This window comes from Lactuca serriola, chromosome 6 (assembly GCF_051521515.1).
Source record: "Lactuca serriola cultivar US96UC23 chromosome 6, Lser_US96UC23_V15, whole genome shotgun sequence".
NCBI classification, from domain to species: Eukaryota; Viridiplantae; Streptophyta; class Magnoliopsida; order Asterales; family Asteraceae; genus Lactuca; species Lactuca serriola.
Window position 1 is genome coordinate 24,278,697 of NC_136413.1, and position 13,041 is coordinate 24,291,737.

General features: G+C 33.9%; 2 protein-coding genes across 3 annotated transcripts; one reads left to right on the top strand and one right to left on the bottom strand.

The window, feature by feature from the left end:
• Positions 1-4,842: 4,842 nt before the first annotated feature.
• LOC145059579 (uncharacterized) lies at positions 4,843-5,848 on the top strand. Its single transcript, XM_079007409.1, has 2 exons — positions 4,843-5,111; positions 5,224-5,848. The coding sequence occupies exons 1-2, from the start codon at positions 4,843-4,845 to the stop codon at positions 5,846-5,848; spliced, it is 894 nt and encodes a 297-aa protein (XP_078863535.1).
• Positions 5,849-6,418: 570 nt separating this feature from the next.
• Positions 6,419-8,939, bottom strand: LOC145057812 (jacalin-related lectin 2-like). Of its 2 annotated transcripts, none has more exons than XM_079005715.1 (3): positions 8,814-8,939; positions 7,061-7,300; positions 6,419-6,947 (listed from the first exon to the last, which is right to left on the bottom strand). In XM_079005715.1, exons 2-3 carry the CDS (start codon positions 7,256-7,258, stop codon positions 6,663-6,665), a joined length of 483 nt encoding a protein of 160 aa, XP_078861841.1. In that variant the 5' UTR covers positions 7,259-7,300; positions 8,814-8,939; the 3' UTR covers positions 6,419-6,662. The 2 variants fall into 2 exon arrangements, with proteins under 2 accessions (XP_078861841.1, XP_078861840.1); XM_079005714.1 differs by having other exon boundaries at positions 8,587-8,938.
• Positions 8,940-13,041: the final 4,102 nt, after the last annotated feature.

A 13,041-nucleotide genomic window follows, 5' to 3' on the forward strand; every position in this document is an offset into this window, starting at 1 on the left:
AGCCACCTATATCAGCCTCCAACCTTTCCTTAACCCTAAATCTCGAGTGTGTGCTTGTGGGTGTCATCCAACTTAAAGATCCAACCTCCAACCTTGAATCAAGTGTTACAAAACAGGAGCATGATTAATGTACATCTTATTGGAGATGTACATCTTGGTGAGAGTCTAGTACTTAAAGACGTACTATATGTTCCTAGGTTCCATTTTAATATGATTTCCGTTGGGCTTTAATAGCTGACAAAAGTTTATTTGTGGTTTTTCGTTGGAACTTTATTATAGTTCAGGAGGAACTACCCATCAAGAGGATGATTGGCAGGGGTAATAAGCAAGTTGATCTATATATGTTAGATACGAAGAGTTTACATTCTATCACAATTTCACACAATGTCAATTTAGTTTCATTTGATGTATGACATAAAAGATTTAGGCATCCTTAGGGTGTCATACGTTCCTGTAAAAATGCATAATTGCCACATAAAGATTTGACTTCTGTTTCAAGCACTCCATGTATGGTTTGTCCACAAGCTAAACAAAGAAAACTACCATTTGTTTCTTTGAATAATATTTTAGAACATCCATTTGATCTTATACACTTTGACATATGGGGACTATACCATGACCCATCACACCAAGGACATAGATTCTTCGTAACAATTATTAATCAAACATAAAAGTGATGTGCAAACCATTATTCCCAAGTTCTATAACATGATACTTTCTCAGTTTAATGCCAAGATCAAAGCTTTTAGATCAGACAATGCTAAGGAATTACAATTTCATGATTTTTTAGCGATAAGGGAATTCTTCACCAATTTTCATGCGTTGAGCGACAACACCAAAATTCTGTTGTTGAAAGGAAGCATCAACGTTTACTTAACGTTGCAAGGGCGTTACATTTTCAGTCAAATGTCCCATTACATCTTTGGTCTGAGTGTGTTCTCACAATCACTTTCTTGATCAATAGAACTGTTGGATTAGGTATCTAATCCCACAACTATAATTGGGATGTACTTGACCCGATAGTAGCATGGTCCTTTTGGGTTGTCTTGACACTGGTGACTAGACAGGATGACTATTGAGGAGAGAGGCTGATTTATTGTGAAGAATAATAAATTAGGGCATAAATATGTCTTATTAATATATTATAAGAATAATATATTAATTAGAAGTCATATTATTAATTAGTATTTAATCATAAATTAATTTGGAATTAATTTTGGGATTAATGAAAGTGATTGAAAGTGCAGGGGCTGTTTTGTAATTATTTGATAGTTGAGGCTTTGAGCCATTGGATCACCTTATTAAGAAAGAGCCAAAAATCCCTAGAAGGATCTAGGAATTTTCATCCAACGCTAAAGGGTAGGAGGTCCATGGACTTTCTTAGGCCCTAAGCTAAGGAATTAGGGTTTCCACCCTAAAACCCTAGCTAGCCTCAAGTATAAATAGACCCCCTAGGCTCTAGATTTCGAAAAAAACGCCTTGTAGAAATCCTAGTAGAGCCGTTTTTGGAGCAATCTACCCTCTTTCCTCTTTCTCATATTCATCCTTTCACCTAGTGTGTTTGTGAGCCACTAGAGGTACTATATTTGTGGTACTTGTTCTCACGAGCAAATGAATTCAAGAAACTAGTTGTTATTACTAAATAGCAACAAAGGTATGTATTCTATTCTTTGATTTGTATTTTTTGAAAATAGTAGATGCATGCTAGGTTTCCTTTTGTGTTCATTTGTTGTATTTCTAATAGAGAAAACATAGATCTAAATTAGGGTTGCATACACACATAGGATTATTTGTATAAAACCCATCAAGAACACCATACAAGCTCCTTGCACATAAGTCACCATTTCAGAAACTTTATAATAAAGCCACTAATTATTCTTCATTTAGAATATTTGGTTGTTTAGCATTCACTACAACTCATTCTTTACAACGTACAAAGTTCGATTCAAGAGCAAAAACTTGTATTTTTGTTAGTTATCCTTTGGGAATGAAAGCCTACAAACTCTATGACGTGGAAAACAACTCGATTCTTATTTCAAGAGATGTGGTATTTCACGAAAACATTTTTCGGTTTCATATTTCTTGCAATAATGAATCTCTTGAGAATTTTCCACTTGTGGTTATTCCACGCATCCCTATCATTGAACCCTTAGACTCATCGCATCTAATGGTATTTCTATATCAATTTTTATTCACAATCGTCTATCGACCTTACTTCACATCTTGTCGAACCTGCTATCCTACAAACTTCAAATGTACGACAGTCCACATGACCCCACCATCTACCTTCTTATTTGAGGGACTTCCATTGCAATCAAGCATCTCATACAAGAATTGATGACAAACCATACTCCATTTCAAAATACATATCATATGACAATTTATCTTTGCCATATAAAGCATATGTTCTAGCTTTATCATCTCATTTTGAACCTAAATTCTATCATGAATCAGTTCAACATCAAGTATGGAGAGATACAATGAAAGTTGAGCTTAATGATATGGACGCCAATCATACATGGAGTGTAGTTCCTTTACCTCCAGATAAACATAGTATACGATGTAGATGGATTTACAAGATTAAACAAACAACTAATGGCACTGTGGAACATTACAAAGCTAGGTTGGTTGCTAAGGGTTTCACCCAACAAGAAGGGGATGATTTTATAGACACTTATTCTCCCGTGGCTAAACTTGTTGCTATCAAAGTTCTTCTAACACTTACTGCTCAACGTTCTTGGCCTTTGATGCAACTAGATGTCAATAATGCACTCCTTAATGGATATCTTGATGAAGAGGTTTATATGGATATTTCCATGGGATATCTCACTAAGGGGAGAAACAATCTAAGACTAAACTTGTACGCAAATTACATAAATCAATATATGGCTTATAACAAGCATCCAGACAATGGTATACCAAATTTTCTTCCTTTATTCTAACAGAAGGGTTTTCTTAGTCCAAAGCACTTGTTTTACAAAGGTACAAGCTCTACTGACATTGCACTACTTGTCTATGCTGATGACATTGTCATCACAGGTGCCTTTCTTTCGGAAAGCAAGACTTAGTACTCATTTTAAGCTTCAAGATCTAAGCTCATTGAAAGATTTTCTTAGTCTTGAAATAGCAGGTTCTAATACTATAATCTTTGTAAGTCTAAGACATTACACTCTTCAACTTCTTGAAGATGCAGGTCTTCTTGCTGCCAAACCAAAATCATGCCCAATGGATCCATGATTGCGATCGGCACATCATGAAGGAGAGATTCTTATTGATCCATCTCCTTTTCGTAGGCTTATTGGAAGATTAATATATTGAGCTATCACACGACCCTATATTACATTTTCAGTTCAAAATCTTAGTCAATTCATGAGTGCTCCCCATGTTAATCACATGCAAGCTGCTACGTATTTGCTGAAGTATCTCAGAAATAGTCTAGGTTAAGGAATAATTTTATCTTCAAAATCTCCTCTACAACTTAAAGCCTTTGTGAAGTGGGAAGAGTTATTGATTCATCACTTCGGTTAAAAGCTTTTTCTGATTCTGATGGGCCACATCCCAGGATATCAGAAGGTCCATCACCAACTACTATGTTTTTCTCGAGGATTCCCTTGTATCTTGGCTTTCCAAGAATCAACCTATTGTCTCTAGATCGTCCACTAAGGCGGAATATAAAGCAATGGCCTCTACTACATGTGAACTTGTATGGCTTAAGCAATTACTTCATGATTTTGATATTACACATGATACTCCTGCATTTTTTTTTCTGTGATAATACTTCTGCTATTCGCCTATCAACTATTCCAACTTTTCATGAGCAAACCAAACATATTGAGGTTGATTGTCATTATATACGTGACAAGGTGTTGGATAACACCGTCAAACTTATGCTAATTCATACTCACCTTCAACTAGCGGACATGTCTATAAACCCTTATCACAATAAAAAAATACTAACATTAATGTCCAAGATGGCTCTCAAGGATATTTTGGTCGCTCATCTTGTGGAGGAGTTTTACCCTTAGTTACTTAGTCCATATGTTAATATATGTGAGAATTAGAATTAGAATAGAACTAGAAGTTTGTTAGAGTTTCTTTATTAGTCTAACTAGTTACCACTTGGTTACTTAGTCAATAAGTCAAATGTATTTATCTATAAGTAGCATGTAATGCTTTCTGATTATTTCAATTTCTCAATTTCTCAATTTGGTCTTCCTCACCTTTTATCCAAGTCACACTTTCACAGACTTGTGTCATGTAATATAGGGTTTAGGGAAGGTATGGCATATAGCTATATTAAAGTTGCAAAAATAGTTTTAGACCTTACCTAAATCAATTACAAACAATTATGAAGCTTTAAACCACCCATTTCAGGCACATGGTTATCTCTGTAACATAATGATATCAAAAAAATCACAATCAGAAAAAAAAAATTGATGATGACAAAAAAACCTCGCATATTAAGAAACTCAATAAGCATATGGAATTGATTAAAAAACAAAAGAAAGTGAAAGTAATGACTCAATGCAATTAAGACCATTTGGTACGGGTCCAACGAGAAGCAACGGGGGGTGAGGTGGCACCCCTCAACGGCGTTATGACACGGGGAACACCGCCCCCTATTCGTTATTTCTCGTCGAGAGTGGATCTCGTGGCCAAGGCGACATGATGCAACGAGTAAATTTAAACGTTTGATAATGTTTAAATTGCAACGGTTATAAAAAAAATTAACTATTAAAAAAAACCATTTATACTCTATAAATACCTACCATTTTATAAAAAAATTTACACATTTTCTCTTCTCCTCTCTACATATTATCAATTATCTTCAAAAAAAAAAATATGGATCCTTTCGACTCGTCCGATGATTCAGATGATGATATTTTCTTTAGAATGATGTATCATTATTACACTACCGACCTGCTACAACCAGACCCAACCCCGCTACTAACAAGACGTGCGATGTTAAACAGAAATCGCGAGGAAGGACACGGACATCTATATCGCGATTATTTTACGGATAATTGTGTATACGGGGCGAAGGACCTCAAAAGAAGATTTCGTTTGAGTAGGGATGCGTTCTTACGAATCGCCAACGCCTTGGAAAGCCGGTATCGCTTCTTTACTATACTTTTATACAAAATAAATAAAGATGTACTACATGTTTCTGTAATTTTACAACATATGCAATATATTTTTAAACTATAGTTTATTTATGTTTAGGTACGAATTTTTTCAATTAAGATATGATGCTAGAGGTAGACGAGGGTTTACAACGTTGCAGAAATGTGCTGCGGCCATTCATTTGATGGCTATGGGGGAGTCACCCGACACCATTGACGACTATATGAGAATGTCCGAAAGAACCGCAAGAGAGAGTTTGTATACATTGTCAAGGGGTGTTGTTGAAACTTTTGGAGACGTGTATTTGCGGAAACCTTCGTTGCATGATTTGCAAGAATTGTATGCGGCACATGAAGAACGCCATGGGTTTCTCGGAATGATAGGAAGCATTGATTGCACACACTGGAAATGGAAAAATTTTCCGGTAGCATGGAAAGGGCAATATGCAAGTGGTCATCACGGATCACCTTCGTTGGTGTTAGAGGCTGTCGCTTCTCAAGATTTATGTATTTGGCATGCATTTTTTGGGGTTGCAGGTTCCAACAATGACGTCAACGTTCTTGATCAGTCGCCAATATTCGACGATCTTTTGAATGGAAAAGCCCCGGATGCTCCTTTCACGGTAAATGGAAACAAATACAAATATGGGTATTACCTTACAGATGTAATATATCCTCAGTATTCCAGATTCGTGAAGGCATTCCGCCACCTAGTTGAAGAATGAGACATTTTTTAAGAGAAGACAAGAAGGAGCACGTAAGGATGTGGAACGTGCTTTTGGAGTGTTGAAGGCGAAGTGGCATATAGTCGAACATGCAGCACGACCATTGGATTTAAAAACTCTACGATATATCATGTATGCATGTATCATAATGCATAACATGGTAGTAGAAGATAAAGGGATAAATATTGCATACTATATTCCAACAGAGCCCAGACACGTTCAGTTTCAGCCAGGAACAACAGATTATTTGCATCACGTTGTTGACATTCAGGACGCAAATAAACACAGACAACTTCGAAAGGACTTGGCGGATTATATCTTCTATGGTAACAATAACGATAACGAATAGCGTTGTTGTTGTTGTTTTTTTTTTTTTTTTTTTTTTTTTTTTTTTTTAAATTTGGATGTTATTTCTTTATTTGTTTTTGGATATTATGTGTAATTTAGTCTTTATGTTAGTTTTAATCTTTAAAAATTTTTAATTGTTTTTTTATAATTTTTAAACATTATGTTTTATTTATTATTTATATTTAAAAAATATTTGTATCAATTTAAAAAAAAAAATCGAAATAAATAAAAAATAAATTATAAAATGGAAAAAAAAATTGATGTCATAACAAGATACAACATGTTGCTCATTTTCCCACTTGGTGTTATAACACCATTGATGATGTGGCATGTGATGTGGCACCAAAATAGTATTACATCTAGTTGCCCACACCTTACACTAATAAAACAATAACCTTACACTAATAAAACAATAAAACCGATTTGCTACTTTTAGCCCATCCATCATGAACAAATAGTACTTTGATCATGCATCTTCATCACCTTTATCAGGTTCAACATTCAATCCAAGGGGCCTAACATAGACCCCAATGGAACACAGACACGACTTGTAAACACTACCATGAAATCCCCCAAACGAAAACGCGGGTATGAACTTATACACAAACTGCTGATCCCAACTCTTAAGAGTACTTCCGTAGGGTCCATACGTACTCTTGTTGGTGCCAAATGTAATTGAACTCAATTTCTTTTTTCCATATTGACCACTTACACAAGTCAAATACTCCCCTTTTTGCTCATCAAACATCACCTGCATTTTTCAATTTCCGAAAGTAAAAACAGAATTCCGTTCAATGAAAGAAAAGTTAAAAGAGAGATGAGTATATATATGGACATGGTAATTAATAATTAATTAATACTTACAATATCAAATTTTGAACCATGGGGTTTTCCATGAATTGCTGAAGGACGCATTACCCCATTTACAGCATACACAAACTGGATCGAATAGACCGTATTTTTTCCATATGAAATTAGAATTTGCATGAGTTTACTCTTGCCACCGTCATCCCATGTTATTCCTTTCATTTTTTTGGGACCCAACTTCAAAATTTGTTCCATTTGACAGCTTGTAAAAGATGCTTGAGGTTCGATTTCAAAACCCTGAAGAATGCATGGGGATGTTATTAGCATTCATATATGTAACTAGCAACTTCGGTCCAAGTTTTTTATTTCGTTAAATTGGCGAATCATAATCATTGGGTCAACACAAGATAGTAACCGAATCACAAAATACAAAAGACGTATATAAAATCCAAATCGTAGTGGATGTTTAATGGAACCTAAGAAATTCTTCAACCAAAATTAGAAATCGAAGTTGCTAGAAAATGAAACCACCGGTGTAATACAAAATCCACGGTATTCAAATGTCGTCGAATCCAACTCCATTAAACACACATGAAACAAGAGCAGTGTTTGGATTATAAGAACCAAAATAAAATGGATTGGAAATATCAATTGTGGCAGATTAAGGTGATGAATTGCTGGATGCAGACATGATTCCAATTTCCGAAGATGAAACAAAGAGAAAATCAACAAAAAAAAAAAAAAAAAGACGAACAAGATGAATGATTGTGGCAGAATAGATCTCTAGACTTATACCATGTTAGATTTGAAACTGATGAAGAATTAAAAAAGAAACTTTTCTTCTCATTACATTGAAATGAAAAACAGAGCATAAGTTCAAATATATAGACACAAAGCAACTGAAATACCTTTCATGGTGATAACTAACTTTGTGGTCATGGTGATATACTTATGATATACAAACTCGATTGAAAACACATCACATGAGAAGGATTATGTGATGTCTTTAGAGTCCAGTTTCTTTAGATTTACGGATTAAATAAAAACTATGAAATTAGAATTTGTCAGCTTTTGCTCTTTTCATCCCAAATAGTCCCTTTCATTTCTTTGGGACTCAACTTCACCATATTTTCCATTTGACTGTGGGTAATTAGGAAGCTATAATTAGCATTGTTGAACCATTAGAGAAGTCACTTCGTGAACAATGTTGATTCCCAGCCGTTGATTAAAAGGCGAAATGACAAAGCCGTTGACTGTTGACAAATGTATAAAGTTGATTCTTGAAAATAACTAAGCCATTGCCATATGAAATTTTCAATAGTTTATTAGATTTAGAAATATATATTTTTCTTAGACTAAATACATTATGATCTGCCGATTTCTATACTCAAATTAGACAGCTATTAATGAATTTGTGGATCTGGATCATCAAATTATTATTATAATAAAAATAAGAAGAAGAACTGTAGTTCAAGTAATGTAGATTCATAATCGCATATAATACATAACAAAAACAACGTCAATTACTGTAAAGTTTGAAATTTTGAATTTTAATAATCAGGTTAAAGCACTTATAAACTTACTTGACTAAAATGTTGAATTGCACTGGGCATTCACGACGAGAGTGCGAGATAAAGAGCTTAGACAGATGCGAATAGTGATAGCCTCTTCAAGCCGGATAGAAAATAAGAGGCGACATAGCGACGTGAGAGTTGACTTTAGATAGAATAAGTCTAAAACCGGAAGAAACTCACAAATTCCTAACTTAATTAGTTCATTTAAAAAGGAATCAGATTGTTAAACATCATACCAATACATGAAAATCTCTCTACAAGAACAATGAGTCTCTCAAGTCTCAAATTTTATAGAATACAAGTGAACGGCTTACAGAGAGAAAATGAGAGATCTACACCTAACCTGTTTGGGTATTGTTCCCATACGGAAGTCATTTTATATACAGCTACACAAAATATCTCTATTTACCAGAAGCCCCAATATTAATTGAAATGTTACACTTTCTATCCATTTTATTAGTACCTGCATAATAACAAAATAAATAATAAAAACCAACTATAACAAACTATTGAATGTTTTATGTTAAGTTTGTAATAATAAAAAACATCATTTCTCAAAACCCACTCTCAAACTTAAAATATTATCATCATGTTTTAAAAGAGGTTCTAACAAGCCGAGTCGATTTGCTAAAAAATTATGTTGAGTGTAAATCAAAGATTTTGTAAAGATATCTACATTTTGAAAAGTTGAACTAATTTTCAAATTAAATCTCCAAAATTCCATCCATAACCTTTTCTCTAACAAAACATAAATCTACTTCCAAAATGTTTTGTTTTTACATGAAAAAAATAATATTTAAAAGTAACTTTGTTACAGAATAATAATTATCACAAAAAAGACATAAACAGGAGTTAGATAATCAATATGTAAATGTTTAAAAATAATTAACACCCATATAAGGGGGAGAATGTCACTTTAACGCAATAAACTTTTGCTGTTTGTCCGATTTGATCACTAAATTTTTTTTTCTTGCTTAATAGACCATTAAACTCATTTATAACCTGTGAATTAAGCAATTTTGTTGGAATTCAACAGGTTACCTGGTAGCAAAATATTGATGTGGCATTAATAATTAAATTTTTATAGCCATGTCATTAAAATAACTAAACTAGTTACCCACCCTCTTTCCTATCTGTATTCTCACTTCTTTCTTTCTCATCATATTTAATAAACATCATCGCTATCCTCCACCTTCTTTACTGGAACCACCATCCAGCCATCAAATCCAACACAATCACCCGAGTACCCTCCTTCCCCCTTTCCTGATTATAGCTTCAATTCGCCACTAAAAAAACCACCTTATCAGCACTTTCCAGTGTCTTCATCTTCACCATCACACATCCAAACACGATCCTTATTCCTCATTTCAATCCACTACCAAACCACAAACCATTCTCCATCTCCACTCTATAAAACCTGTAATAAATACATCTACGATCAATCAGCCACCATAACCAAGATGGAACCAAATACATGCCCTATCTCCATCCCCTTGATTACTATGATTTATCCGTCACCATTATCCTTTACAACCGATTACCCTCGCCCGGCCACTAGGGGATATTTGTTCATACGCAACCATCATCACCAACCCTTACCTGTGCAAAAAAAGAAAAGACATAAACAAAATAAGAACACCGAATACATAGTTGCACACACAAAGGGGTGCGAGGCTAGCCTTATTGTTCAATTTTTTTTACCTGCACTTCGATCCAACAAATCAGCAAAAATATCCCAAAGGAAGAGAGAGGGGTGCATGAAGAAGAAGCATAGGAAGAGATGGCACCCACTTCGAGTCTCATAGGACTCGACCAATTACCATATTTTGATCTATCATCGAGTCCAAAAACGGTAAACAAAACAGAGCTCTGATGATCGGCATCTGAAAGGGTTACCAGAGATCTGTTTCACTTAGAATCGAGAATGCTTCCAAAGACATCAATTTTGACTTTAATGTTCACATCTTTGACTTTTCTTGAACATCTATACCAATTCACGCACCAAATATGTTCATTTTACTAAAAAAAAATTAAAAATATTAATATGATTGACCAAAATGCCACATTGATGCGAATTCACCCATATGACCGGGTGACCCTTCATATCATGGTGATATTCCCCTTTTTAATACCAAATTTGAAACTTTAATGACTTAGAATGCACAAAAAAAAAAAAAAAAAAAAAAAAAAAAAAAAAAAAAAAACTTGAGTGATCAAATAAAATAAATTTGAAAAAGTTTGTTGAGCTATACTGATATTAATCCTTCCACTTATTACATTTCCATGTATTTAGATTTAGTAGATAATCAGGATATAGTATTCTGTTTTTTTAATTCTCTAAGAAACAAGAGAGTTTTCAAAATAAAGCAAATAACCAGTAACAAATCTACGAGTAGCTAAACAAAAAACCTAGTAAGTATCAACAAAACGATTTAAATTCAAACGGTCGCTTTTAGTTATTGAAATATCTTTTCCAGGATTACCCTTTAAATAACTAAGTAACCAAAAAGAACATTTAAATGAGATTTTCTTGGCTTATGCATATATTGACGAAGGATTTTGAGCAGCATATGAAATATCAAGCCTTGTAGCAATAAGGTAAATAATTTTTCCAATCAAATTCTAAAATTCAATTATCCTAACCAAATAACTATCATTTTTATCACTACCATCACGACTAACAAAAAAATTGGCATCTAATGGTGTTTTAACATGTTTACATCTAAGTATACCAAACTCATGTAATAATTCTAAACGATATTCTCTTTTATTTAAACAAACACCATTGAAAATATCAATAAATTCAATTCTAGAAAAAAATTTGATCTTTCTTAATCCTTAATAAGGAATTAAGATTTGTTTACTTTATCTATTTCATCCTTATTATTACCTGTAAGAATTATATCATCAACATAATTAAGAAAACTAACAACAAAATGATCTTGATTTCTTACAAACAATGGAATAATCATTTATACTTTGTTTAAACCAAAACTAAAAAAAAAAATGAACAAAGTTTTTCATTCCATTTTCTAGGGGTCTGTTTAAGCCCATATAAAGCTTTTAACAACTTACACACTCTAGTATCTCCTTTAGAGTGATATCCTTGAGGTAATGTCATAAAACATCATTAAAAAGATCACTATAAAGAAATGCATTATTAATGTTCAGCTGATAAAGGAGCCAAGATTTATTAACTGCAAGTGTTATAATAATTCTTGATGGGTTTTGAGCAAACAATCCTATGTGTGCATGCAACCCTAGATTTGGATCTATGTTTTCACTATTAGATACACAACATTATGAACACATGAAGAACCCTAGCATGCTCCTAGTATTTTTGAAATTCACATAGAAAGATAGATCACATACCTCTTGTTGTTATATTGTAATAACAACTCAAATCTTCAAACCCTAAATCTTGAAAGCAAGTACCACAAGTGTAGTACCTCTAATGGCTCACAAACACCACAAACAATTGGAGAGGCAATAGAGAGAGAAGAGGAGAGGTAGAAATCGACTCTAGGAACCCTAGGGATCAAGTGGGGACGATTTCTATGGCCTTAGGGGTCTTTATATAGGGCAGAGATTAAGGTTTCAGTCCTTATCCTTATCTAGTTGCTTGCCCACCAAGTAACCAAAAGATAAGCCTTGAAAGCCCTATCCTTGGATGATCTCATAGATTCCTTATCCCTTGAATTCGTCCAACCTATATCTAGGGTAACCATTGCCCTACTTTGCAACTATTACATAATTACAATTCAGCCCCTCTAGTTTAATTAATTACACTTGATCACAAAATTAATTCCTAATTAATTATTGACCAATATTAATTAAACAAATATGATTTATCTTTTAATATATTATTCTTATAATATATTAATAAATCATAATAACCTCTTTCTCTATTTATTTCTCCAGTCATGTTGCTTTGGTGAAGGCAACCCAAAAGGACCATGAACAACCGGGTCAAGTACTTACCAAATATGTTTACAGGCTTAGACACTAATCCAACAGTCTCCCACTTGGATAAGTCTAGTAACCACAAATGCAAGTACAACTCGATTAGCAATCGTAGCTCTCAAAGACGCTGTCGAACTCTGATCTCATCAGTAACCTGTCCTTTAGATAAGGGATCGTATAGCCCTCTGTTTAGATATCGTGCGGACAATCTCATGAAACATTGTCATACTTATTGTTCCAGCAATCAGTTTCTCGATCTCAGATTCATTTGACATAGAACTTAATTGAACACATCAATTTAGTCCTGACCGGCCCCGACACATAAGTCAAATCAAAATCATCGAGGGGCCCTGATATCGCTTTTACCCTCTTAGGATAAAAGTAACAGATAAACTTCGACTTATATGCATTTACTATTCACTAATCCATTATACACAACAATGCATTTTATAACATCAATTTACTAATGCGGTTTTGCATTATCAATGCACAATTAATCAG

Excerpts from the sequence above, each read along its gene's own strand:
- LOC145059579 (XM_079007409.1), top strand. The coding sequence starts at position 4,843 with ATGGATCCTTTCGACTCGTCCGATGATTCAGATGATGATATTTTCTTT. Across the intron at positions 5,112-5,223 it reads GCCAACGCCTTGGAAAGCCG|GTACGAATTTTTTCAATTAA; the intron begins GTATCGCTTCTT and ends ATTTATGTTTAG.
- LOC145057812 (XM_079005714.1), bottom strand. The coding sequence starts at position 8,616 with ATGCCCAGTGCAATTCAACATTTTAGTCAA. Across the intron at positions 7,301-8,586 it reads CAATTCAACATTTTAGTCAA|GGTTTTGAAATCGAACCTCA; the intron begins GTAAGTTTATAA and ends TGCATTCTTCAG. Across the intron at positions 6,948-7,060 it reads ATGGTTCAAAATTTGATATT|GTGATGTTTGATGAGCAAAA; the intron begins GTAAGTATTAAT and ends TGAAAAATGCAG.